The sequence below is a fragment of the Barbus barbus genome (assembly GCF_936440315.1).
Source record: "Barbus barbus genome assembly, chromosome: 11".
Taxonomy (NCBI): domain Eukaryota; kingdom Metazoa; phylum Chordata; class Actinopteri; order Cypriniformes; family Cyprinidae; genus Barbus; species Barbus barbus.
Genome location: NC_136739.1, coordinates 26634017 through 26661883, shown reverse-complemented (window position 1 = coordinate 26661883; position 27867 = coordinate 26634017). Strand labels below are relative to the sequence as shown.

Here is a 27867-nt window from a genome sequence, read left to right as displayed (position 1 = left end):
GGAGAAGTTGACTATTTGGAGCCACAAACTAAACTGCAGCGTACTTACTACTCCACTTAACTCTGGAAGCGCCTGCTGGAATGGCTCCATTACTGAGCTGGTCATGTAGACTGCTGCTTCTACTGCCTCTTGTTGGAATATGTTTAGCAAGAGGTGAGTTAGTATTCTTTTTTCGAATTATTATTAGTTTATTTTCACAAAGGTGGAGTGAATATGCACTTCCGAAGTAGGCTACTTCTAGAAGTTCTAAAAGTTTTTCAAACAGAAGACTCAGCTGTGATAATTATACTTGTTGATTTAAATTCAGTAATTAAAGTATAATATCACGGGTTATATGTAAAGATTGTAGAATTGCATACTAAATACTAAGTTGCTTACTGCGTCCCACCAGTGGGAGTTCAGGAGCTCTGGTGGCTCAAAAGTTTCAGCTCAACTTTGATGATTAAATCCAAAACAAACTTCAGATTTTTGTCAACAAGGGCTGTGTGCTTTGCAGCCACAATTTCTAAGCGAGATGAAACTCGAGGATTGAAAGGGTTTAGGGTAATTAAAATGAGCCACTTTTTTGTTCCGTTTTGTCTGCTGTAATAAATATGGGAAGATGACTTTTTAACTTTTGGGAACTGGAATTTAATATTTAACTTGCTAGGTGTATTTAATAATCCCTGCGATGCAAACAAACATGTTGTAGATTGTTTGGCTATCATTTTTGCCTCGATAATGTAATGTATTTTCTATTATTTAATATTATTAAAAGACGAAAATGTACCTAAATGCAATTTGACATGTTCTTAGTTTATTTTTAGTTGAGAAAATCTGATAAAATTAGAACAAAATAAGTGATTTATATATAAAAGTGTTATTGCTTGACATAATGCTTATTAACACCAATTAGTTCATTTTTATGTCATTCATTCAGACCATGTCAGAACTTTTATAATTGTTATTATAATTATATTATTACAAATATTGCCTCATAATAAAAACTAAGTATTAATCAAATCTCAGAGGGCGTTTTGTGGTTATAAAGCATTTATTTATTATTTTCTAACCATATCTAATGCCCATTTATGTCAAATGTTTCATTAAAATCAGTTTATTAGTTCTCATTCTGAACTATTAAGGCTGTTACCTGTAATATTAAATCAATGTTAAATACAAAAGTGTCTGTAAATAACACTTTTTAACATTTAAATAACATTTTTAATGTAAATAATATACTTCCAGTAGCATTTTTCCACCAACCCTTGATAATTCTTGACTGTGACTACAACAAATTTAATTCCATCATATACAATTCTGATATTTTACAGAGACCATTATATGGAGCTTAATATGACAAAACTATTTGAATTTGAATTGTGTAAATTTGAATTATTGACAGGTGTTATTTAACAAAACTGAATATTATGTGGCACTTAACATAGTTCTGAATTAGAGTTTTTTTTTACTTGAATAATGAACATTTGAAATTAAACAACTGAATTGTTTTTATGGCAGTTTTTTTAATAGACATGTATTTTCAAACAGCGAAATTTTTGTTCTGAATTCTTTGACTGCAAATATCCAGTTTTAAAAAAATACAGCTTCAAGTTTTCAAGATGAAGAAGAAATTCGGAACATCAAATTCAATATTTAAAATTCAAAGCGCAGTACAGAAAGTAGGTCAGAGGTCATCCACAGGGAAGAGTAGATGATCTCCGAAAAAAAAAAAATTCTAATTCCGAACTATGTGAAGTGCCACATAATATTCAGTTTTGTTAAATGACACCTGTCAATAATTCAAATTTACACAATTTAAATTCAAATAGTTTTGTCATATTATAAGCTTCATACCATTATAGATCTTATTATGGTTAGTTAGGATATAACATGAGTAAGATGTGATTGCTTGGTTGTTAATGTAATATTTTCTCAGCATCCACCCCTTGGAGCCATAGCTCTTTAATAAGTTACACATGGAAAGCGCTTACGCTGAAGAAATTTTTTTGTTCCTTTTGGCTGCAGTCCAAGCATTGTGAACTTTTAGACCTGCTTAACTGCACCAATCGATACGCTGGCTCTCTATCCTCCATAAATCTCTTTAGCGTCTCTGAATGCATGGAGGTCACAATCTCAACTCAACACTGTTGCTGTTATGATGAAAGGATTTGTTTTAATTAAATGATCTTTAAAAATAGATTGGTGTACGTATGGGTGCGATGAAATATTAATACTGCAGAACTCTGGCTTGTGCATATGGTAGTGTTCTAAAATCTGCCGGATTGACACTACTTGCTTGATCTTCTTTAGGCAGATTTTACTTTGACTTCTTATTTGAAAGAAGATGCTTCTTTCCTCTGAAGACTACTGTGCGATTAAATATGATTATATAAACTTGATTGAGTGCCATATCCTAGGATAAAATTAAATTAACTAAGTTCTCTGACATTGTATTTGTGACTAGCTAATCCAAAACATGATGGCTAATATTCTTTTTTTATTATTTGGGATTATTGTAAATTAAATTAAATTAAATTAAATTGTGCTTATATTATATATTTGACAATATGCAAAAAAAAAAAAATATTTTAGCTGTTTACTTTGCTGTTGTCATCTGGCATAGTGCATAGAAATAGTAGTTTAATTTTTTCGGAAGATTCTGTCTCATGCACTACAGTCTGGAAAAATATAGAAGGAAGAGTAAGAGATGTTCCTTTCTGTGAATAATGGGCCTGTACTCTAGGATGTGAAGCTCACATAAGGAGACATCCACTCTCGCCAGATGCGACCTCCGTTTTCAAGATGCTGCAATGCAGAGATGAGGCTTCTGATATGGTGTGACAGTTTGTGAACAAGTGATTTATTAGTAACCTTTTCGATGAACAAACGTGTAATGAATTCTCGTAATTCTAACGACATAACTGACAGGATTATGAATATTATATGACAAAGGTTACGTAAATTAACACATTCTGCAGGATTTTATATTTGTTTATATTTAAGAAACACTCAGCCTCACAAAGTATGTTGTTGGCTCGGAACATTTGTTTGGACATTATGGCTACTTCATATTAATTTTCATTAAGAAATTTTACTGAACCCTGCAAAGCCATCCTAAGCTGCAAGACACATAATCCTCACTAATTTTTTCTTTCTGGGTTTAATATACCACTATTAGTCATGCCTCATTGAATGAGTCATTAGAGGAAGGCTTGTTTTAGCTGATAGCTCTATCTTTTTCCTGAGGTCTGACCCTTTTTCAAGACAAATGGCTTATTTCAGTGTTTGTTGAGACACTTCGCAGAATTGCACAAAGCTCCTCCCTTACTGGACTTTTGAATGGTCTGTAAAAGTCAAAGTGCCATATCTAAAGTTCCAATGAAACATCAGGAGAGGTCAGAGAGAAGTGTGCTTTCTTGATTAAACTACGACAGACTGTAATTGCATCTGTCATTCCTTAAACATTTACTCTGAAGAGGACTCCATGCAAGACTGATACCATTAAATATAGACTTCCATGGTTAAACATGCAATGGATTCTAAAATGTGCTCATAAGGCAGCTGTATTGCTCAAACACAATGCAAAAGGACAAAGATATATAGAGTAACTACCCAGGGTCCTTGTGTGTGCTCTGAAAAGCCGGGTGAGATTAAGGGCGCCTACACACTTTTATACCGTGCCAGTGATGTGAATACATTGATTTCAGTAGCGAGTCATGAAAGCATATAAACACAAGGGTTTTTATGAAAGTGACAAAACAAGTAGCCAACAAGAATGTCAGGGAGGCAGGAACAGTTGTGTATACCCGCTTGATTTCAACTTGACATAGCTGTTCTATGCCCTTTAACAAAAGTGTAAAAATACTGGGACTGCCATTAAATTGTACTGAAGTTAAAGTACAAATGCTTAGTCAAAAATTTTCCTAAGTACCTTAAGCCCAAAAATAAGACGTAAAAAATATGCAAATGCTTTGTAAAGAAGTCTGTCAAAATTCTAAACATATTTAATCTTCAAGAAACGGCTAAAAACATGTCTTCCATCTTTATTTGACCCTCTAACTCTAGCACTCTATTCTAATTCTATTTTATCTATCTGTCTTCTTTTTATTAAAAATACACACACTTGACCTTCTATCAATTGCATATTTATTCTCTAACTGCTAGCTTTTCTTTTTTTTTATTCTATCTACCTGTTTCTTTAAAAACAACAACAAAAAAACACTAGGTTTCTTTTTTCTATATTCTATCTACTCGTTTTCTTTAAAAAAATCAGCTTTAACAGAACTCAATTAAAGTACAGATTCCCCAAAATAATTCTTAAGAGTATATAGTAGTGAACTACTATAAGTCATATACTTTAAACCTCTGCCTTTAAAACGTATTTGATCGATTCTTGAATCCCTCGTGTGTAGGCGCCCTGAGACAGCTGTTCAGTGAGAATTATCATCAGGCCCACATAGAATTTGTGCCCACAGAGCTCCACAGAAAGCTTAGTAGCTTTCAACAGAACTGGAACATACGCAACAAGCCCACACTTTCCATATTGGCCTAATTTAATAAAGAATTCCAATTTTATGGAACAAAAAATGTCTGCTGATTCTGTCTGGACCTGCTGGGCCGTATACTGTATCAAATGTTCCACAATGACTCTTCTCTTTGAGATGACATCATTGCTTTGCTTTCATTACAAACTACCTTAGGAGTAGGGTTGAGTCAAGGCACGCTCTGACATTGTTCTTTGTGTGCTTTTTAAAGGATCAAAAAAGAACTTTAAGATCACATATCAAGACTACGGTATTGCAAATAACCCTCTAGGCTGTTTGTTACGCATAGCAAGCATGGTTGACTTAACTTAACACTGTATGGGTTTTGAATGCATAATACACTAGATTAACATCAAAAGTACTCATGTGGGCTATATTATCAACATTACCATTGCTTTTGCTGCATTTTTAAAATGGAGAAAGGACTTCTTTGTGGCAGGATCATATTTTTCTTCCATGCCGAAGTCACTTCTGCAGGGATCAAAACAGTTATAGAAGGACGCTGTGTTTTAGTGCTTGAAGTCTTCTCATTTACACGCTTTTAAAAGCATGCGTGCTTTGTGTCTGTCTGCCTTCACCCATCTGTATCAAATCAAAAAATAACTTAAAAAATAACAAAAAGTTCCTTTAAGGCAAGTCAGTGTACTTGGCAGCCATGTTAGCAACACCCCCAGCAGCTATTTTCTATTGCTATAGGCATGCAAGTGCAGGTCCTATCTACTTGAATGTGGAAACTGTCATATTGTGATTTCTTCCATTAAAGGAATAAAGGAAAGGTGTACTCACCCTCAGGCCATCTAACATGTAGATGAGTTTGTTTGTTGCATGGTAAAATATATATTTCAGATTCATTATTAGAGATATTATAAGGGGACAGACAAATTAAAGGAATAGTTCACCCAGAAGTGAAAATTTGCTGAAAATGTCACTTACCCTCAAGCCATCCAGTAGATGAGTTTGTTTCTTCATCTGAACAGATCTGGAGAAATTTTGCATTACATCACTTGCTCACCATTGGATCCTCTGCAGTGAATGGGTGCCGTCAGACAGAGTTGATGAAAGCAGATAAAAGCACTACTCCAGTCCAGTCAATTCACATTTTGTGAAGAAGTGGCCGAATTCACTGGGGGGGACTATATCTTGGGGGGGTAATTTTAGATTACCTTTTGAATGTATTTAATCATAAAACCATTTATAATCTATGAAAACGTTTATTAACAACTTATGTCATATTTTCTCTAAACCTTCTTGTACATTAAGACAGGCATCTGCAATTCTGCCCAAATTAAAGATACGTTGTGTCTGAATTTGTACATCTTATAATATAATTATTATTAACGAACTCGTGTTTAATAAAAAAACAAAAACAACATTGATTAGTGAAATGAACGAATGATTTCATAAAATATTAGAATGATTGTCTCTCATTGGCCTGATTAGCTAAACCCTCAAAACACGTCTTATTTAGCGGTACAGCATTGCATGATTTGTAGATTATATTTAATAGTTTACACTTTGCAAAAACGTTTTCAATTAGTTTTAAAAGGTAACATTACATTCTTAAGGACTCTACACGTATGTTTCTTTTCAGGAGCACTAGTGCTTCTACTTAAAAAAATAAATAAATAAATTAGGAACACCTTCTGATCAATGACAGAAATTAACCTTATAACCATATACATTAATAATAAGGTGATTTTTGACTCCTTAAAGTATTTTTTAACCTTTGTAATGCCATTTTTAACTTTATTAAATGTGTGTCATATCTTGTGCCAAAAATAGATTTATTAACTTTTTGTAAAAAAAAATAATTATAATAAAATAATAAATCTTAAAACTTTTGAATAAAATCAATAATGTATAAATCTGTTGTATAAATTCACATTTGCAAACTCTTTATAATCATTAAGTTCATCGCGATCTCACAAACTTCTATTTTAGTGAATGAAGCTCTCTACACTGCACACTGAATCTATTATTTACATCGTCTCTACACTTTGTGTGTTACAATGAATGACAAACTGCAGTCTGCTTTCACGATCTGTGCTGTGAGGAGCAGCAGCAATAGAGAAGCATTTCCATTGTCTGCAGTCTGCTCTTGATGGCCAATCAAAGACGGCATTGCCCAGCAAACCCTAGACACAAATACCCCACTATATACATTTTGTTTAGTCTGCACTGCACTACGGTTTATGCAGAACTGGGTTGCTTTTGTAGTCTTTTGAATGGATAAAATATAGAAATCACTTTAATTTTCAAATAAATCTAACCAGTTGGAAATGAAACGCCGTCCCCCTCGAAATTCACTCCCTGGACTCCGGCCCCCCGCGTCCCCCATTTCCAGCCCTGAATGTATCACCAAGACATTTTTAAATTCAAACCACTCTTTCTCTAGTGAAAAGGTTCAAATGCCTTAATGTTGGATTGTTTCTTACAAGTACACAGCTTTTGCTTCATAAAATGGACTGGAGTTGTGTGGATTACGTGTGGATTATTGTGATGTTTTTATCAGCTGTTTGGATTCTGACGGCACCTATTCACTGCAATGGATCCACTGGTAAGCAAGTGATGTAATGCTAAATTTCTCAGAATCTGTTCCGATGAAGAAACAAACTTATCTACATCTTGGATGGCCTGAGGGTGGGTGTATTTTCAGTTATTTTAATTTACCTGATTGTTTGATTTATCCCTTGTGATATCTTTGATATCAGTTATGAAACTAAACTATACTTTTACCATGCAACATCTTATCATTGCACTTAAAAGTTCCAAAAGCATGTCTAAATTCTTGCTTTGACTTAGTTGAACAATGTTGCCAAGAGTATCAACTTGTTTCATGACACTGTTCCCATGGGAAGAATTATTGTGAAAAAACAGTCAGAAGGTCTCCCAGGTGTCGAGACCTTGTTTGATCTGTTGCATTAACTCATCAGATCATGACACCAAGCTTAGAACCTCACTGAGGTTTCCCTTTTCAAACTCTGCTGCTCTGACATTTCGAGCACTAGAATGGTATTCATGCATGCATAGACAAATATTGGGTCTCATCTTCCCTCTGACCTTGAAAGCTTTTGTACCATGATTGATGACATTTCACGACTACATTGTGTTTTTCAAGGATAATCAGTGTCATTCAGGGAATAATTCAAACAATAGTGTGCAGTGGGAAATAGTTTTTATTACGGTAGGGTTTTTGGACTGTTTGTAGTCTAGCAGAGGTTATCAGAACATTTTTCATAGATTATGTGGAGATAGATTACTTACATAATGTAATAGTGGACGAGTTTTCTACTGCCTGTACTTGTTTTATGTATAGCTCAGCTAGTAGTAAAGAAAAATTACTCTATCTCCTGCTTCTTAGAATATTCTCTTGAGAAAATTATTTTTCAAACCTCATTTTAAAGAGAGTTACGCCATGCATTTAGAGTTGTAAAAAACAGATTGTATGACTACCCTATTGCCATTTCTAAAAAATATGTTTACATTTAGTTAAGATTCTTAATTTGATAACACTTCTTGTAATAATGCACACCATTATTTAAAATATACACACAAAAGTTGCATCATTTTATTTAAATTAGTCTTACTATATACAGTGTGTTACACTTGAATACCAATTTACAAAAGTAAATAAATATAACAAAGATACTACCTGAATTAAAATGTTTTTAAATCACAATCAAAGTTTTTTTTCTATAATATTTTATTGCCTAGGTCTCCTTGAAAAGGTAGAGGTAGATATTCCAGAGGTCCTTGGTGCTTGGTTTTGTCAGCCATGTTGAATTTATGCAGTCATAAAAAAAAAAAACAAAGAGGACAGAATTATGAGAATGGGTCAAAGGTAATCAGCCATAGTGGTTTGAATGTAACATCACACCGTGAATGGTTAAAAATGACTTTTAAAGATCTTTCCATTGTAGACACCATATATCAGAGGACTGAACAAGCAGTTGACTGAAAGTATGTGTAAATATCCTTGTCCAATACAAATCTGTATTCAATACGAGGCCTTTAAACCATGCTGATTTATTTGCCCTATATGTATTCCTGCCTGCACATGTTTACGTCAACTGCCTCATGGTGCTTAACGGGAGATCAGTGCTCTCAATTTCCCATTTTCTCTATTGTGTACAGACTTATTGCAGAAAGAGATAGAGATCAACCAGTTATGCCTTTCACCTCAGGCAGTTAGCTTGCTATACAGCACACCACGCAATGCTGTGGGATATTTTTCCCTTCTAAGCCTTATGTTTAACGTATGTCCACATCAGGTGTCCCATATGGTTGAACAGACCGATGACCACACACTCATTTAAAGAGCCAGAATCCTCTCATGCAGTCAGTTGCAGACCTGACAATGATTAATTGGGGTGTACAGGATTATTTGCTTCAGTGAGCCCTGCACCGCAGACCTCAGATAATTGCACCAGGTGACCACGAGGAGGATTTTCTGTCCCGTATGAGTTTCATGGGATCCGACTCGACAAGGTTTACTAGGTCATCCATTGTTGTTATCTGAACGGTAGTAGAATAAGTTTTGACCTATCTGGGATTTGAATGTGATGCATCCATTGCTGGAGTGGAGGATTTTGTACACAAAGTCGATCTGCAATGCCACCAGCAAACAGGCCTAGACATGGATCAAGCCTGGACACCTGACAATAGTAAAGCGAAATAAGTCAAAACTTTTTTACAAGTCAGTGCACAACATCATCATCATCAACAACAACAACAAATTTTTCAGGTTTTTTTCCCCCTTTTTTCTTAACATACTTTTTCCTATCACAGTCAGGGTTTGAACTGAACTTATTTACTTGGTAGCACTGGTGCTCTCAACTTCAAAAAGTTAGGAGCACCAGCAAAATTTTAGGAGCGCCCACTGAAAATTAAAGGTCAACGTAAGCCTGGAATACACTACATGATTTGTGCCCCAATTTCCCACCGATTTACAGTCTGGAGAAGTTGATGCTAGTTCCAGAACCAGTCGACTGATTTGTTTTAGCTTCACACTCTGATTCCATCCAGTCAGAGGATATCAGACATTTTTGACATTTTCAGCCGATTTTAGAACACATATTGTTTTTATTTGTCACACGTCTCCTAGCAACAAAGCCCACGTTTCTGCATACGTTTGTTGTGATTGGAACGACTCGATAGTCTGGTAGTGTATGATCCTCAGTCATGTAGTGTATGATGGTCAGTTTTCCTTGTCACTATTTACAAAGTCAGTAAGTGTATGATGCCAAGTGTTTTAAAAATCTGTTCAGATTTTAAAAGTTGTGTAGTGTATTCCAGCTTTTAGTAATGTTTTGTCACTTGTGCTACTAAACACCAATCCACATTGAATCAGTATATTTTCACTTTTTTTAGAAGGATCATGTGACACTGAAGTCTGGAGTAATAGCTGCTGAAAACTGAGCTTTGCTATCACAGGAATAAATTAGCTTTTATAATCATATAAAAATAGAAAGCAGTTATTTTAAATTGTAACTATATTGTATTTTAAAACACTTATCTTTTCTTTTAAACCCCTATATATAGGGGTCTTAAATATTGAGAAAATTGAATTGAGAGTGGGGGGTTATATGAATGTATTTCTGAGTCTATTTCTGACTGTTCAGAAAATTTTAGATGGTATTTTCTTTCACCTTTCTCTATAATGCTTTTTTAAAGTAGTGTTAATATGCTTAGTGCTGCTTTGTTTACAGCGGTAACCAAGAAAACACTGTATTTCTGTTGTTCCATAAGCGCCACCTGCTGTCAAGAGAGTGAATTTGCATTTTCATTCAGCCAGTCTGCTGTTTTTGTTTCGTTCAGATATGCTTTATGTAGCATAATTTAACAAAGCTAAAGTCAGACAATTTGGTTTTTGCTTCAGGTTTTAAAAATTATAAAAATTATATCTAATTTAAATTAGAAACTGCTCATGTACAAAATTCAGTATCATTGTTTGGATCATGATTAAAATGCAGTGATTGTCTCTAGTTTTAAATAGCTACATAGAATTCGGCCTGAAATAGAGCAATAAAAATCTTGATCATGTACTCATATTTTCATTCTTTCCTCTCTCTTGCTTAAATTAATTTTAAAAATCGTCTATCGGAATAAGCCTGTTTGCTTGAAAAATGTTGGCACTCGAAATCAGCCATGAAAAAATCAAGATCAGTTCATTACTAACAAGAAATGCCGGCCCAAGTGTGTGATAAAGAATTTAGGGTCAGGTTTGATTGTTGAATCTTTTAGTTGGTGGGATGTTGAGCAATAGTTTGATTATTGTGTAAGGCCATGTTGACATTTATCAATATAACCAGGCTATCTTGCCCTTCCTTCTCATTACAGTTTGACCTTGCATCAAGTCATCAACCACAACCTAATGATTCAGTTTATTTTTTGTCTCATGATGGTATATCTCTAAAGTATATACTGTATATGTGCCCATGGACTTTAGACTGTATCTGCTGACTAAATCAGATAATCCGAAATATGACACGGACTGGTAGAATCATACCCTCACACTATAAAACCTCACCTTCTGTGACTACTGTCTAACACACATCTGTATTTCTATCAGTTATATTATTCTGACATGCCACACAATAAAAAGGGGCTGGTTATAAAGCTGACTCACTGGTTACTAATTAACAAATGGCAAATACTTTGCCACTCATCCTTATAGTGTCATTGTGTTGACGGTGTTATTAATCATTGCGTTGTTGCTCAGGTAACTAACAGCAAACATGACATGTTGACACCTGTAAACAGATATTTACATGCATTGCGCTTTCCGTCAGACTGAGAGTTCCTGAATATTTTACTCTTTTCAGATACTGACCGATGTGCTAAATTCCACCTTGTGTTAAAATCAACACTTCTCTTTCATGACGGGTAGCCTATAAAACAAGCAAGGGCTGAGTCTCAACTTGGGGCAACCTGCCCGAGCTCAGCATTGGCAATGAGTCTGGAAAAGCACCAGTTTTGGGTTGTTCTGACCACTATCCAAATCGAGTTGAATCCAAGCAGAACAGAAAATTCAGTTGAAATTTTAACAGCCAGATCTGTTTTTTTTCCATTATAGACATACGTTTTTTGGGGAAGTCTGCAGGTCCAGGTATTGTCTGTGTTATGATACACTGAAATTGCTTTTTTAAATGGTGCATTTTAAAATAAGGCATTTATAATGCTATAAAATATTTATATTTCAAATAAATACTGTTCCTTTGAACATCCTATTCCTCAAAAAATCCTGTTAAAATGTAACAAGGTTTTCACAAAAATATTAAGCAGCACAAATGTTTTCAACATTGATAATTGTAGGAAATATTTTTTGAGCACCAAATCAGTATATTAGAATGATTTTTGAAGGGTCATGTGACACTGAAGACTGGAGTAATGATGCTGACAAATTCAGCTTTGCATGACTGGAATAAATTATTTTATAAAATAAATAATAATAACTGCATATATTTACGTTTACATTTAGTCATTTTGCAAACGCTTTTATCCAAAGTGACTTACAATTAGGGAATACATAAAGCGATTCTTCTTAAAGAGGCAAACAGTCACAGGAAGTGCTTGTAATACCAAGTTTCAGGCATTGTTCAAATCCGTACAATCTAGAGAAGCTAGAGAAATACAAAGTTGATCTATCTATCTATCTATCTATCTATCTATCTATCTATCTATCTATCTATCTATCTATCTATCTATCTATCTATCTATCTATCTATCTATCTATCTATCTATCTATCTATCTATCTATCTATCTATCTATCTATCTATCTATCTACCTACCTACCTACCTACCTACCTACCTACCTACCTACCTACCTACCTACCTACCTACCTACCTATCTATCTATCTATCTATCTATATATACAGGATCTCACAGAAGTGAGTGCACCCCTCACATTTTTGTAAATATTTTATTATATCTTTTCATGTGACCACACTGAAGAAATGACACTTTGCTACAATGTAAAGTAGTGAGTGTACAGCTTGTATAACACTGTAAATTTGCTGTCCCCTCAAAATAACTCAACACACAGCCATTAATGTCTAAACCGCTGGCCACAAAAGTGAGTACACCCCTAAGTGAAAATGTCCAAATTGGGCCCATTTAGCCATTTTCAGAAGGAAGCCTCTTCTAAAGATGACGCACAAGAAAGCCCACAAACAGTTTGCTGATGACAAGCAGACTAAGGACATGGATTACTGGAACCATGTCCTGTGGTCTGATGAGATCAAGATAAACTTATTTGGTTCAGATGGCGTCAAGCATGTGTGGCGGCAAACAGGTGAGGAGTACAAAGACAAAGACAATCAAGCATGGTGGTGGGAGTGTCATGGTCTGGGGCTGCATGAGTGCTGCCGGCACTGGGGAACTACAGTTCATTGAGGGAACCATGAATGCCAACATGTACTGTGACATACTGAAGAAGAGACTCACCTCCAAGACGACCACTGCCTTGCTAAAGAAGCTGAGGGTAAAGGAGATGGATTGGTCAAGCATGTCTCCAGACCTAAACCCTATTAAGCATCTGTGGGGCATCCTCAAACAGAAGGTGGAGGAGCGCAAGGTCTCTAACATCCACCAGCTCCGTGATGTCGTCATGGAGGAGTGGAAGAGGAATCCAGTGGCAACCTGTGAAAAAGGGAAAGGGAAAGGGAAGTGGTGTGTGGCCAAGTATGGTGACCCATACTTGGAATTTGTGCTCTGCATTTAACCCATTCAAGTGTACACACACCGTAGTGAACATACACCCGGAGCAGTGGGCAGCCAATGGAACTCTGGTGAACTCAATGCCCAAGAGGGTTAAGGCACTGCTGGAAAATAATGGTGGCCACACAAAATATTGACACTTTGGGCCATTTTTGGGAAATATTTTCACTAAGGGGTGTACTCAATTTTGTGGCCAGCGGTTTAGACATTAATGGCTGTGTGTTGAGTTATTTTGAGGGGACAGCAAATTGACACTGTTATACAAGCTCACTACACTCACTACTTCACATTGTAACAAAGTGTCATTTCTTCACTGTTGTCACATGAAAAAATAAATATATATATATATTATATTATGTAGAATATATTAAAATAGAGCACAGTAATTTTAAATTGTAACATTTCACAATATTATTTTTTTTATCAAATAAAGGTAGCCTCTATGAACATTCTTCTCTGCATTAAATAATGATGCAAATAAAAATATTGATGCTTTAGTTATTTTTCTGCAATGACAAACCCATCAAGACATATGCTATGGGGTGTGTGTTTCCTGCTTTTGTGCAGGCAAGAATTTTATCCAGAGCATGTGGAATACCTCTCTCCAACCCCAGGGCAGTGTGGAGAGAGTATTTCAGAGTGGAGAGCATTGGGGAGATGAACATCAGGATGTGACAGGATAAGTGATCCAAACGCCCGCAGGATGTTGTCACTCAAGTCCAAGACCATCTGTTACTTTAGTTTGTGGCACATTGGATTCAGCCCTTGTTGTGTGAACAGGAAGGACCGCAGAGTTCACTTCACCCAGCATGCTCTTAGAACAAACTAATACGGTTGGTTCTTGGTTGGTATTAAGAACCTATTCCTGGGGAAAAGAAAAAAAAATAATTTGATTTAAATCATCAAAATTTACATTCAAGAAAGAGTGCTTTATCTTCCTCGTTGACTTTAGAGTGGAAAAGTGTAGGAGGTTCATGCTGATTTAACCAAGCGTTAAACACCAAGGGCAAAGCTGTCAGATCCCTCAAATCTACAGTCTGTCATGTCAATGAAACCTCTTTGAGCAAATGCTCTAGCTCTATTAAAAGTAGGTTTGTAGTAACTTTCCAGTGCCAGAAAGCTCTTTCACCGCCTACAAAGCCTTTGATGAGAGCTTATAGTTGGCTTAAATTTACCACGCAGAGTTTTGTGAATTATGTCTGAAGCAAATTATAACTTCTGGCTTCCTTCCACCCTCAGCAGATGGAGTGAGGTCTGAACTCCACATATTCCATCACTCATGCGCCCTGAAGAAAGATGAAGGGCCGTGCAAGGCAATAAAGGACAGGTTCTACTTTGACATTGACACAGGTCGCTGTGAACCCTTTGAATATGGAGGTTGCCAAGGCAATGCTAACAATTTCGAGACCCAGCAGGAGTGTGAGGAAATGTGTCTTGTGAAAGGTAAGGCAATATTTACCTGACTCGTGCTCTTCTATGACAAACAAAAACAAATATGACTGTTTGTTTTTCTGAAAATGTCGGAACATTTGTAAAATAACCTTTAGATTCAATGCATCTTTCGGAATGAGGATGTGTCCTTTGTGTTAGCCAATTCCATTTTCGCTCAGTATATTGGATGGCCTGACCCAGACTCATGTGTCATGACAGTATTCCACACACCCATGCTACAATCCAGATAAGTGTGTCTTGGGTAACATAAAAGCAAAGATCACTAATATAGTATTAGGCAATAAGTTATGAGAGACTGTGCTATATTGTGAGTCAGAGCTAAGGAGTGTTTTAGGCTCAGTGTGCAGCAGTTTATTTACTAAAAATATAGCAAAGTCTTGAGGGGTTTATTGCTTTTATGAAATGCCCACTGCATAACAAAAAATATTTGGGAAGTAGATTATTTTAATAAGCAAATTCATTAGGTACACGTACAATAAGTCCCAAAAGTCTGAAAGTACTAGTGAAAGTGCTTCTGTTTCGCATTTTTCTAACAGTGTTGTTACCGTTAATTAACACTGAAACTTTTCAAATAAATTTTTGACATAAAATAAAATGTAAATATTAAATGAAGAACCTGTAAAATTACTTAAAAGTGAAATAAAATTGTATTGAAGCTATATAGGCATATTAAAAAAATGATTAAAATCACAAAAGCACACAACAAAATTACATAAAAGGTTAACTAAAATGAAAACTTAAATTATAAAATAAATGCTTACTCAAAGTATTTTATTATATACTGTTATTGTATATAAACAATAATAAGATATATACGATCAAATCACACAAATCAAATTCAATCTTTTTTGCAATCAGCATAACTGTCAGGTGTGGGTGAGGGGATAGAGCGAGGACTCAATTGCAGGAGGCAAAAGGGCTTTATTAATACAAAAATTAAATAAACAAACAAAAACTACCCCGTAGGGGAAAACAGACAAATTAACCAATAATCAGGAAACAAGGTGGGTGGGGCACATGGCACATAGAACCAAACAAGACAAGCCATGTGCTCACACAAAACAAAAAAACACATGTTCAGCAAAACAAAATCACTAGCCATGTGCAAAACAGGACACAAACACACAGCTATCGAGGAGACTTATAAGCTGTGTGTTCACAAAACATGACAAACTTAAAAGCAAGCAGCCAGTGAAAAAAAACACAAGCTGCGTGCAACACAGAACAAGACAAAATAAGAGAAAGCACGCAGCCAAAGAACGAGCTGCGTGCAACACAACGAAACTGAACTGCGTGCCGAGCAAAACAAACACACACACTCACAGAGGAGCGTACAGCCCGAGCGAACTCGAGACCGCACACTCCTACAGCAAGAACAAACCTGGAGCGTGAGTGTCCGTACCCCGACACGAAACCAGAACTGAGTCTGAACAAGACAGGAGTGCCGGTATCCGAACACCATGCCCCAACATGAAACAGAGCACGCAGACGAGAGAGAAACCAGAAAACAAGACAAGAAGGGAGTGTCAGGGCTGTCAAGTTTTTTTAGATGTTATGTCATAGTTTTAGACCCCAGTGAAGTCAGTGACATGTAAACAATAACAGCACATTAGTCTATGGGTGCAACACAGTAATGTGGGTGTTGTACGTCATATCTGTACTTTACAATGGCTGGAATGCTGTATTGACCATTCAGCATCCAAAACTACTTTTTGTTTTTTAACCGTAGAAATAACACGCATTCCACCATATACTTTTATGAGAAGAGTGAAGAGTTCACCATGAGGGAGTTGTTCCCAACGCCTCATTAACAGCCCATAAAAAAACAATAATGTAATGCATTGGTATGTTACTGCAATTATGGATCAGTTTAGACTCAGCAAGTGTTATAATTATAACCTACACCATATTGCATTTTAGAGGGCATGACAGATACTTAAAAAAACAAGATCACAAGAACAGTTGTTTTGTTCAGAAAACCTCCATGCTTTTAAACAAAGACATTATTGTGCATGTTAGATAGCTATACATGGAATAATGCATGTTTTGTAGCCATTCGAAGCAAAGCTTTGATAAATAAAAAGAATTATAATGAAAGGAAAAGAAAACAAACCAAATATTACATTGTTTCGTCTTCAATATTGGCATTAAATTAGTATATAAAAGGCACAAATGGAAATTACTTGAGGTCGCAGAGTCAAATTCATGGCAACAAGCCAAAGCTGAGATGAGAGAGATGAAAGATACCATTTATGCAATCTGATTATTTCTACAAGTGTAATAAGGAACTCTTGGTCCTTTTCCTAATAAAACGAGGACAAATGTGCAGTTCACAGTAAAGTCAGGGCACATTGGATTATTGTGTAGGATATCAGAGACTGAATCAGACAAGATTCGATCAGAACATCAAAACATGAGAAGCTGAGATTCCACAAAGAGGGGCCTCAAAGCTGTAACAGGACAACAACATAAATCAGTCCAAATCCTAGCGCCAACTAGTCTGGGCAAGCAAACTAACCAGCAAGCCTCTTTCACAGAACAGCTTACAACCTTGAGACAAAAGATGTTTGCTATTGAAATGTTGTTGTTTTATGCATCATCTTAAAAGGACCTATGAGTTATTTCTCTGCACAGAAATAACCTATATTATGTTTGTAACCCACACATTAGATTATAATGTTTTAATCAAATATGTATGTTTTTTTAATCACTATTGAATAGCTGAAGGATTCAGATGCGTGTTTGGTATGTATGAGTTTGAAAAATCATGCTTTAAATGTTTCTTCCAATCAATTCTTTGTCAGATGCATCATAGTCTTGTTATAGAAATCATGTTCAAAAGTATACTTTGCAAGAGCCTGTAAAGTTCGGACCTCTGACTGAACAGATAACATGTGGCTTTATTGATTGGGGGAGGAACAGAGCAACACCCCACGCAAGGACAGTATCTAATTGGTCAAGACGTCCATATGGGACGGTCTGAAAGCCGAGTTTAAAAACTCAGGACACCATCAAACTCTCTCTTGGTCCTCTTAGTCCCCTTCTCCTCTTCTTCTCTTTTGCCACCGTGTTTTGACGCTGCTCTCTGAGCGTGCTCTGGCCTACGTGCCAGCTGCCACCACGAGAAGAAAAACCACCTAGTCTCTTATCATCCTTTTATGCTTTTATTTTAGTTTATTTTCTTTTCCGTTGCGAGTTTCGTGTTCTCAGTTTAAGTTTTGCCGCCACGCCTAATCTCCGAGTTCAACTCGAGTCTGTGACCGCCTCAAAACTTCTACCACCAGCCACAACTCCGCATCCTCAGCCAACCCCAACCATCGGCTTCCCAAGACATCACTTCAACGACTACCGAACTCTCAGCCAGCAACAAGGGAACCCCTTAATAGAGGCAAAGCAAGCAAGTAACCTCCAGGTTCTAACTGAATCGGTGCAGTTAATATAAATTTTAGCCTCATTGAGAAACTCAAAGCGAGGGTTAAATAAGTGATTGATGGTTGTTCAGGTCTATGCAATAGCACTTATTGCTATAAACTTGGGATTTCACATTTCCATTTTCTTAAACTCATCCTTTCCTTACTTTCTCTCTTTCTGCAACGCGTGAATGTGTGAATGCTTGTGTTCATGTGTTAGATTAGTTTATGTCTTAGGTTTATATAAATAAAATCTTTTCTATATTGAAAAGAGAAGTATCTTGTGTTTTGTGCTCACAAGTTAATGTCTTAATCTGCCGATTTTGTTACTGTGCTATTAAATAGTGTTTTCACTATATTTTGGATTTTAATATCCAGTGCAGAGTTTGTTATACGGCTGGTTCAGTGAATCGCCGTAACAGTGAGTCTGTTCAAATTCCCTATAAAATCATAAATGATTCCCTTTGAGCTAAATTAAACTATTTCTTTAAATTACATATTAATATTACGTTACAATTTACATTTTACATTTATTCATTTAGCTGACGCTTTTATCCAAAGCGACTTACAATTGCTATATATGTCAGAGGTCGCACGCCTCTGGAGCAACTAGGGGTTAAGTGTCTTGCTCAGGGACACATTGGTGTCTCACAGTGGATTCGAACCCTGGTCTCTCACACCAAAGGCATGTGTCTTATCCACTGCGCCATCACCACCACCATTACAGCACTTTGGTTGGTTGGGTGAGTCATATCTCATTACGCTTTCCAGTAGGGATCATTGTGATTTGGACAGGCCCCTGCAACGTCGCCTCCTGTGAGAGGTCATCATAATAATCAGCACAAAACAGATTGAGTCACATGACTGCTAAACAAGCCTCAATCCCAGCACAGCCACAGAGTGGGGAAAACAGAAACTTTGCGGCTCATTTGGACAAACACCTCCAAGGACATAAGCTCTCGTAAATGCCTGCGAAGTATTGCCAAAGATCCCCCATGGAGGCAGAAGAGGAAACTGACTGCTGTGTTTTGAGTCATGTCTTCTGCACTCTTCACCACATGCCCCTGATTATTTGCAGCTCTGCCAAGTCAGTTTCTAATTTCTGCGGCCACCAAACTTGCTTTTTCTAGTAATAGAGGGAGCAATTAACCCTTTAAACATAACAACCCTTCTAACACAGCATCTGATCTTCAATGAACCAAAGAGGGTTTATGTCACGCTCTTCTTGGCCAATGCTCTGATGTTACTGCCTGCTACATTCTTAAAAAAAAAAGCAATGCTACAAAGCTATGGAAGAACTATTTTGGCATTTTGGGTTCCCCAAAAACCTTTCAGTGATCAGTCAGTTTTTTAAAAGAAACATTTAATTATTTGTTTTCTAAAAAGCACCTTTTCCACTAAAAACAACATTTTGTGTAAAGGAAGGTTTCCATAGGTTCCAAAAGGGGGTTTTCACAGCGATGCCATAGAAGAACCATTTTTTGGGGAACCTTTCAGTGAAATAAAATAACCACTTATTTGTATTAGAGTGAAGAACATTTTAATAATCTTCTGCTATGGAAAGGTTCCATGGATGTTAAAGTTTCTTCATAGAACCATCAATGCCAATGCTACTCTATTTTAAGAGTGCATAGTTGAAGGTTCTTCATGAACCATAGATGCCAATAACAATCTTCTTGAAATGACTCGACAGACCTTTTTATGTGCATATCTCAAGCATAACCCCTTTATATATATACCGTATATATATATTTATTTTCTCTCTGTTTTCTCTGCACTGTAACTCTGCATTGCAGTGCTGTGAGTATTTTTGGCTCTTGCTTGTCATGTTCCTAATTTGTTAGTCGCTTTGGATAAAAGCATCTTCTAATTGAAAAAGCAACAATTAAACAAGCTCTCACTGTTTGCATTTATGCACTTAAAATTCAGATTCAGAGAGAATCACTGAGTATATGGAACAAACATCAGATAATAAACCACTGCGAGAAATGAATGACAAATGTCTCCATCTAGTGAATCAAATCATCTGCGCACTTTTAAAGAGTGGTTTGTTTGTGTTTTTGTATATAAAGTATGCGACATAGAAAGAGACAGATCAGTTGGGAGAGAGAGATCATTTTCTAAATCTTTTTTCCCCTAGAAAACCATTTTCTTTAGAAATATTTTGTTTAAAACTTTGATATGTTTTGAGATGTGTCCCATTGGTTATGTGTATTTTTGTGCCTCTGCTGGCAATAGATGGAATTGCAATTAGTTTGTTTGAGTCAATGAGGTGTATTACTGTATGTGTTGTGAGAGCTATCCACATAGCATTTACATTCATCTCAATGGGAGTTGCTCAGCTGGTGCAGAACCTACTTGAAAGTAGCTGTCTTGCTGCCATCTTTTTTAATGAGCACTCAGTTAAACATATTGCGCACAAGTCCTGTCCTTGTGAGTAAATCATACATGGAATGAGAGACAGTAGCCTGGCATCAAGACAATCTCCTTTCCTAAAAAGCACCCAAGAGGCTGTTCAGTTGAAATGCACTTTTGAATTATTCATTTTGGTAAGTGTTTTAGATGCATCCCATCTACACTTCTGCTAGAAGTCGAAGTATATTGACTACGACCACTTAAAACTGCATAATTCATTTGGAGCATTTCAATTCAGTTAATTTAATTCCGTTTTATTAAGTGTCCTTGTGAATGTGAACTTTTAATCAATGCTGTATGTGAGTGGTCATTTGCTAAGCTTAATTAGCATTCGTCTACCACTCTCGGGTCAGGATGAATGTCCGGGACGTAGAGTATCAGAACACAGTAATGCAGTGTTGATTTTGGCCCCGTTTACTTTCATTGTATGGACCAAAAGCAGTTTTATCTTGAGTTTTTGGCCTGACCATAATCAAATTTTAATCACTTTCAAGCAGTAAGTGAGACTGCAATTAACATTGGCTTATATCCAAAAGCAGCAACCGGCTTTAATCTGTATGGTCACTTTGTGACATATGATCAGGTTAGTGCGACTCATCGTTCCTCCTAAATCCGATTTATCCGAAAGAAGAGGAAAAAACAAAATACCCTGATGATTTCTCCCAGCTGATTGGATTAAAGCTGCCTTTCTCCATGATGAATGACCACTTAAGTGAAATATTTTAATTAGCAATGGCCATAAATAAATTCTGCATTACAGGGCAAAAATGTGGCCGGAAATTAAGTGATTTTTTTAATCTGTGGAATTTTGGAATCCAGCCATTAATTTATCAACAGGGCATGTGCTATAGATGGAGCTGGAATATATCAATCACTCCAGCCTGTCTGTGGCTTATGGCCAAGGTGTTTGTTAAGGGGACGGTAGAGCTGGTTCTGCTGAAAGCCACTGCTTTACAATTCAATTCCAATGTTTGTCTAGTTGTGATTCTTGCATAAAAATGGTGTACAAAAAAGTGCTGTAAATCCTTATCCTGAACTGTAAAGTTTAAGTAATGTTCACCTCAAAATGGAAAATTAATAATAATAATATCCTAAATAATACCCCCCCCACCCACTACCCTATATATGATATTTCAAAGCATGAAAAAAAGTCACTACTAACACTTTTAATTTATGTTCATGTCTACAGTTGATGAAAAAGAAGCTTTAAATATAGAATTACATGATTTACGGTCTGTCCCATCTTTTTCTTTGTTTTTTAGAGAATAAGAGTCCATGCCATCTGGAGGATGAGCCGGGGCCGTGTCGAGGACTGGTGCCTCGTTATTATTTTGATTACAAGAGCCAGGAATGCAAGCGATTCTTTTATGGTGGCTGCTTTGGGAATGCCAACAACTTCAAGACCATAAAAGAATGCCATGAGAGATGTCTTCGTATGTACCAGAAACATAACATTTCTCTTCTCTGCAATTTTCAATAATGACATATTGTTATTGCACAAGCCCTGTGATTAAAGTCATCTGCATGACAAAGGTTACAGCCCTTTTGTATTGATCTCAATAACCTTCATTCCATAGTGCAATTAGCACTTTTAATTCAGCCCATTGTAATTCAGTCCACATTCTGTTTTTTAGCAGTAATTTGAACGGCCAGAGTCAGTGCAGAACTGCAAATGTAGAAAATTTCTCAGCACATTTAGTGCTAAAGGGGTCATATCATTACGAATCAAATTATCCTTGAAGGATAAGGCAGTTAAAACTATACTGGACCCAACAGCAAACAGACAGCTTATATGTGTTAAAGCAGCACTGTATCCAATTTCACATGTGAAGAGGGCATTTACACAGATGTCTTAAAGGGACAGCAGCCACTTAAAGGTCAGAGAGAAGGTGAAAACAAAAAACTAAAATTTTGGGGGGCAAACAAAAAAAAACCTTGACTAAAACCTTGACTAATATAGTTGTAGATGACTATTCCACATACAGTACCATAGACATTTTAGGCAATTTTTAAACCCAGACATTTTAGGCAATTTAGAAATCCTAGCCATGACATGACTGGGGAAAAAGGACGTTATTCCAAGTATTAAACTTGGAAAAACAGACAGACAGGAAACATGTTAATAGTGCTACCTGAGAGAAAAAGACTCCTCTGTTATAAGAGGACAACAAATATGATCATATTTTTAATTTTCTTTCCTCTTTTTAGCTGCCACAAACCACATGGAAAATGTTCCATTAAAGCTAGAGGAAGAAGCAGCCAAACCCAAAACAGAACCTCTCAACAAACATGGTGAGATGAGTCACACATCCTGGTTGTTGATTATATCAGAAAACCTTTTTATTTGTACTGGATATTTTCGTAGTTATCTGTAATTAAAGGTGTGCTTAGCCATTGTTTGTTTTGGATTTTTGTTGGACCTTTTAACACATATACAGCATCACACAAAAACAAAACGTTTGTAGAAATACCATTAATAATTTTTATATGAATAATATTTGTTTGTGTATTTGGTCATTTTTAGTTGAAGCTCCATTGAATGCATCACATTTGCCACTGCGGAGAATGTCCCAACCATCTGCACAGGAAGCAGGTGAGAATCACACATCTCACACACGTGTACAAACACACACACACACACACACACACACGGGCAGAGGGTTCTAGACAGCTGTGCCTTTGTGTCAGACAGTGTTTGTCTGAGTCCAGAGGGCAACGCCATCTTTTTCTGCCTGCTCCTGCTTATTTTGACAGTTAAGAGCTGCTCTCTGCTCCGCAGCCCCAGGGCACATGCCATCCTTGTCTGGAACACAGATTGCACAGAAATCCAAGTCAAATATGTGATTTTTCTAATATTAATACTCAGTTTTGAAATGTAAAATAACGTAATGTCAGTTTTTGTAATTGCAAGTATATTTTGTTGTGTTAAATGACCTCTTCTTGGGATGTGGGCTCTTGAGGGGAATTGCAAACAAACTATTAAACGCTTGCAATATTTACATGGTTATCATGTATTAATGGGAGTATTAATTATTACTCCACATTTGCCTCTTCTTGCCTTAATCACAGTGGTTAATGAAGTATAGCAAGTGATGTTCACCATCATGTCAGCGTTCTGTTTTACTAATTTATCACTGGCAATTTACTTTCTGGGTTAAAAGTAACTGCAAATTAATTACAATAATTGCTTTTAGGTTAAAAGGGTAAATTGGATACACAAATGCTCTGTGGTTCCACTAAAGGGCAATGCTTAGATTTTACTGCCATCTAATGGATCAAGTATGTAAAGTCAAGTTGAGTTTGTCATTCCAGTTAGAACGAACAGAGTGCTGCTGCAATGATGATGCATTTTATAGGCCAACCCAGAAGTTAGCATCAACCTGGTTAAACCATAAACCTAAGCTATAAATGAACCACAGTCACATGACTTAAATGTCAGCAACACTACTCAACTCCTTCAGTCTTTATTTACTTTTTTTTTTTTTAATCCCTGAAAGTTTGATTTAGAATAGTTTGCAAGAGCAAGATTATAAACACAATGAGGCTGTAAAAGAATGAACCAGAAGTGCTAAAATACTAATTTGTTTCCGAGCTTTGGCCCACAAAAATGTCATCCCTGCAGCAGTCTCATGTTATTCCAGCTAGCTATTCCAGTTATAAGAGCATAAAATGAATCTTAAACTAATATAAAATTACATTGATGTAGCCATTTGGATCATATTTTAAACAACGTCAAAGAAAAAATTATCATGAAGTGTAACACTTTACCTGTTCACATCCTGTACAGTGGAATAAAATATGTTGAATAATCAATAAATAAGAAATGATAGGGATCAGATGTGATGTATAATTATAATATGTACATACTGTACATTGCAATAAAATTACAGTAATTGGTACTTGGTTGCAAAGAGACATGAAAAGTGGCTAGTTAATTGTTTAATTGTGTAGCAGAAATGCAGGGCAAACAAAAAAAATTATAAAAAAATTATACAGCTGCTTGGGATCATGTATCTGTACTGTTTTTTTAAATTATATATATATATATATATATATATATATATATATATATATATATATATATATGCGTGTGTATACACACACACACACGCACACATATACAGTGGTGTGAAAAAGTGTTGGCCCCCTTCCTGATTTTTAAACCCTTCGTTTAAAAACTGCATGTTGTGTTTACTTGTGTTATCTTTGATTAATATTTAAATTTGTTTTGATGATCTGAAACATTAAAGTGTGACAAACATGCAATAAAATAAAAAAATCAGGAAGGGGGCCAACACTTTTTCACACCACTGTATATAAACACTAACCGGTCACTTTATTAGGTACACCTGTTCAATTGCTTGGTAACACAAATTGCTAATCAGCCTAGTATCACATGGCAGCAACTCAATGCATTTAGGCATCTAGATGTGGTGAAGAAGACTTGCTGAAGTTCAAACCGAGCATCAGAATGGGGAAGAAAGGGGATTTAAGTGACTTTGAACTTGGAATGGTTGTTGGTGCCAGACAGGCTGGTCTGAGTATTTTAAAAACTGCTGATCTACTGGGATTTTCACGCACAACCATCTCTAGGGTTTACAGGGAATGGTCCGAAAAAGAGAAAATATCCAGTGAGCGGCAGTTGTGTGGACAAAAATGCCTTGTTGATTTCAGAGGTCAGAATGGGCAGACTGGTTTAAGATGATAGAAAGGCAACAGTAACTCAAATAACCACTCGTTACAACCAAGGTATGTAGAATACCATCTCTGAACGCACAACACATCGAACCCTGAAGCAGATAGGCTACAGCAGCAGAAGACCACACCGGGTGCCGTTCCTGTCAGCTAAGAACAGGAAACGGAGGCTACAATTCGCACAGGCTCACCAAAATTGGACAATAGAAGATTGGATAAATGTTGCCTGGTCTGATGAGTCTCGATTTCTGCTGCAACATTCAGATGGTAGGGTCAGAATTTGGCGTAAAGAACTTGAAAGCATGGATCCATCTTGCCTTGTCTCAACGGTTCAGGCTGCTGGTGGTGGTGTAATGGTGTAGGGGATATTTTCTTGGCACACTTTGGGCCCCTTGGTACCAATTGAGCATCGTTTAAACGCCACAGCCTACCTGAGTACTGTTGCTGACCATGTCCATCCCTTTATGACTACAGTGTACCCCATCTTCTGATGACTACTTCCAGCAGGATAATGCACCATGTCACAAAGCTCAGATCATCTCAGACTGGTTTCTTGAACATGACAATGAGTTCATTTTACTCAAATGGCCTCCACAGTCACCAGATCTCAATCCAATAGAGCACCTTTGGGATGTGGTGGAACAGGAGAATCACATCATGGATGTCCAGCCGACAACTCTGCAGCAACTGCGTGATGCTATCATGGAATGTTTCCAACACCTTGTTGAATCTCTGCCACGAAGAATTAAGGCAGTTCTGAAGGCAAAAGGGGGTCCAACCCGGTACTAGCAAGGTGTACCTAATAAAGTGGCCAGTGAGTGTATATGTGTGTATGTGTATATATATATATATATATATATATATATATATGTATATGTATATGTATATTTTTGTCTTAAATTAACATGTTTGAATGTATATAAAGTGTTTTTTTTTAATGTTACTGATATTGCCAACATATTGCCACATTTAAATTATTAAACAATCTTACACTCTATATTGTTTTATGTGGAAGAAAGGACAAATTTATGCACTGAAATACTAGTTACATTTCATTAAAAATTACTTGGATCATTTTTTTTATATTGCCGACCTATTGTTATTGCATTTCAGAGTTCAGTCCCCCAGAATTCTGCTTGAGTCCAGTTAATAGGGGCAATTGTGATGGTTCTGTGAGGAGATATGTTTACAACCCCAGGACTGAGAGATGCCAGATGTTTCGTTACAGTGGCTGTGGAGGCAACAAAAACAACTTTGTCCACAGGAGACACTGCATGAAAATGTGCATGAAAGGTGTGTTTTCTGCAGCCCTTGCTTACTTTAGAGGTTTTGATATTATAATTGAGGAGATCTGCGCAGTTTTGTGTCAATAATGATGATGCATGCTCAAACATACAACTTGGGTTCCATTAAACTGGACCACAAGAAAGGTGAAGCAGGAAAATAAGTGTCTTTGTTGATTCTGTATGTTCAATGTTTTCTCTTTCAGATCACAGCCGGAGGAAGCAAATACGGATAAAGACGAAGAACTCAAATATCTTATTCCGATCTGTCTAGGAGGACATATACAGGATTTTTTCATGATACCAAATCCTAAACCACTCTATAGAGAGGAAACTCTCTAACCCACAAACTGTTCTCATGTGTATAATTATCACAGTTAATGGATTTTAATCTGGGGTTTAAGACATTCTCCCCCGGTTTCACAAACAAGGCTTAAGCCTAGTCCTAGAATAAAATGTAAGTCTGAGCTGTTTCAACTGAAAGAAATTTACACTGACTGATCTTAAATCGTATCAGTGCCTTTGCTTTGTCTTTAGATGCACACTAGTAATGTTTTTTCTAAGGCACGTTTATAAAAATTATTTAAATGTCCTAATTGAACAATGGCCTAATCCTGGTTTAGTCTAAGGCCTGTCTGTGAAACCGGGCCTCTATGTATGTAAAACAATCTCACACTTTATTTTGTTTTATGGGGTAGACAAGACAAATTTATGTATTAAAATACTAATTTCATTAAAAATTACTATATATATATATATATATATATATAATTATCATTATTGTTTTTTTCCTCCTCCACAGTGCCACTTATGGATCTATTTAATACTATTTATGGCTGTTATAAATATTTCTAAATCCTTTTTTCTTTCTTTTCCTTTATTTTTTTGTAAAAGTTTTCAAACCTACTAATTCTTAATCTTTTTAATGTTAAATCTTTAATATGTTTATACTCTCCAAAATGTTGTTGTTTTTATGCCCTTGCACTGTGACCTTGAACTCTTTCCATTGTTTGTATATAATGACTAGAGGTAAATAATGTTTTGTTTTTAATCCAGGACACAGTGATTGAAAGTTGAGTCTAACATAAAAAATTATATAAAATGTGACCAACAGTTCATCACTAAGATAACCACTTACCCCTATACGACTGCATAATTTACTAACATCTTAAATTACCAATAGAGTACCAGTGATTCCATTGTGAAAGGTATTGTAAGATATCTTGATGGTTTGAAAAAAGAAAGCACCTAAAACTGCTTAAGACCCTGTTTTCTACACAAGGTGGAGCTGTTACTCTTAGAAGATATTTTGAAATCCACTACTAGTGGTTAAAATGCCTTTATATACACTCCTAATAAACAATTG

General features: G+C 36.2%; 1 protein-coding gene across 1 annotated transcript; it reads left to right on the top strand.

Moving 5' to 3' along the window:
• Positions 1 to 27845, top strand: LOC306876806 (tissue factor pathway inhibitor-like). The gene is made up of 7 exons (XM_079428216.1): positions 1 to 153; positions 14486 to 14689; positions 21786 to 21956; positions 22732 to 22815; positions 23048 to 23116; positions 26332 to 26511; positions 26708 to 27845. Exons 1-7 carry the CDS (start codon positions 81 to 83, stop codon positions 26773 to 26775), a joined length of 849 nt encoding a protein of 282 aa, XP_079284342.1. The 5' UTR covers positions 1 to 80; the 3' UTR covers positions 26776 to 27845.
• The last annotated feature ends 22 nt before the right edge of the window (positions 27846 to 27867 follow it).

Coding starts and splice junctions, on each gene's coding strand:
- LOC306876806 (XM_079428216.1), top strand. CDS start 81: ATGGCTCCATTACTGAGCTGGTCATGTAGACTGCTGCTTCTACTGCCT. Junction 14,690..21,785: donor GGAAATGTGTCTTGTGAAAG/GTAAGGCAATAT, acceptor TTTGTTTTTTAG/AGAATAAGAGTCCATGCCAT. Junction 26,512..26,707: donor CATGAAAATGTGCATGAAAG/GTGTGTTTTCTG, acceptor TTTCTCTTTCAG/ATCACAGCCGGAGGAAGCAA.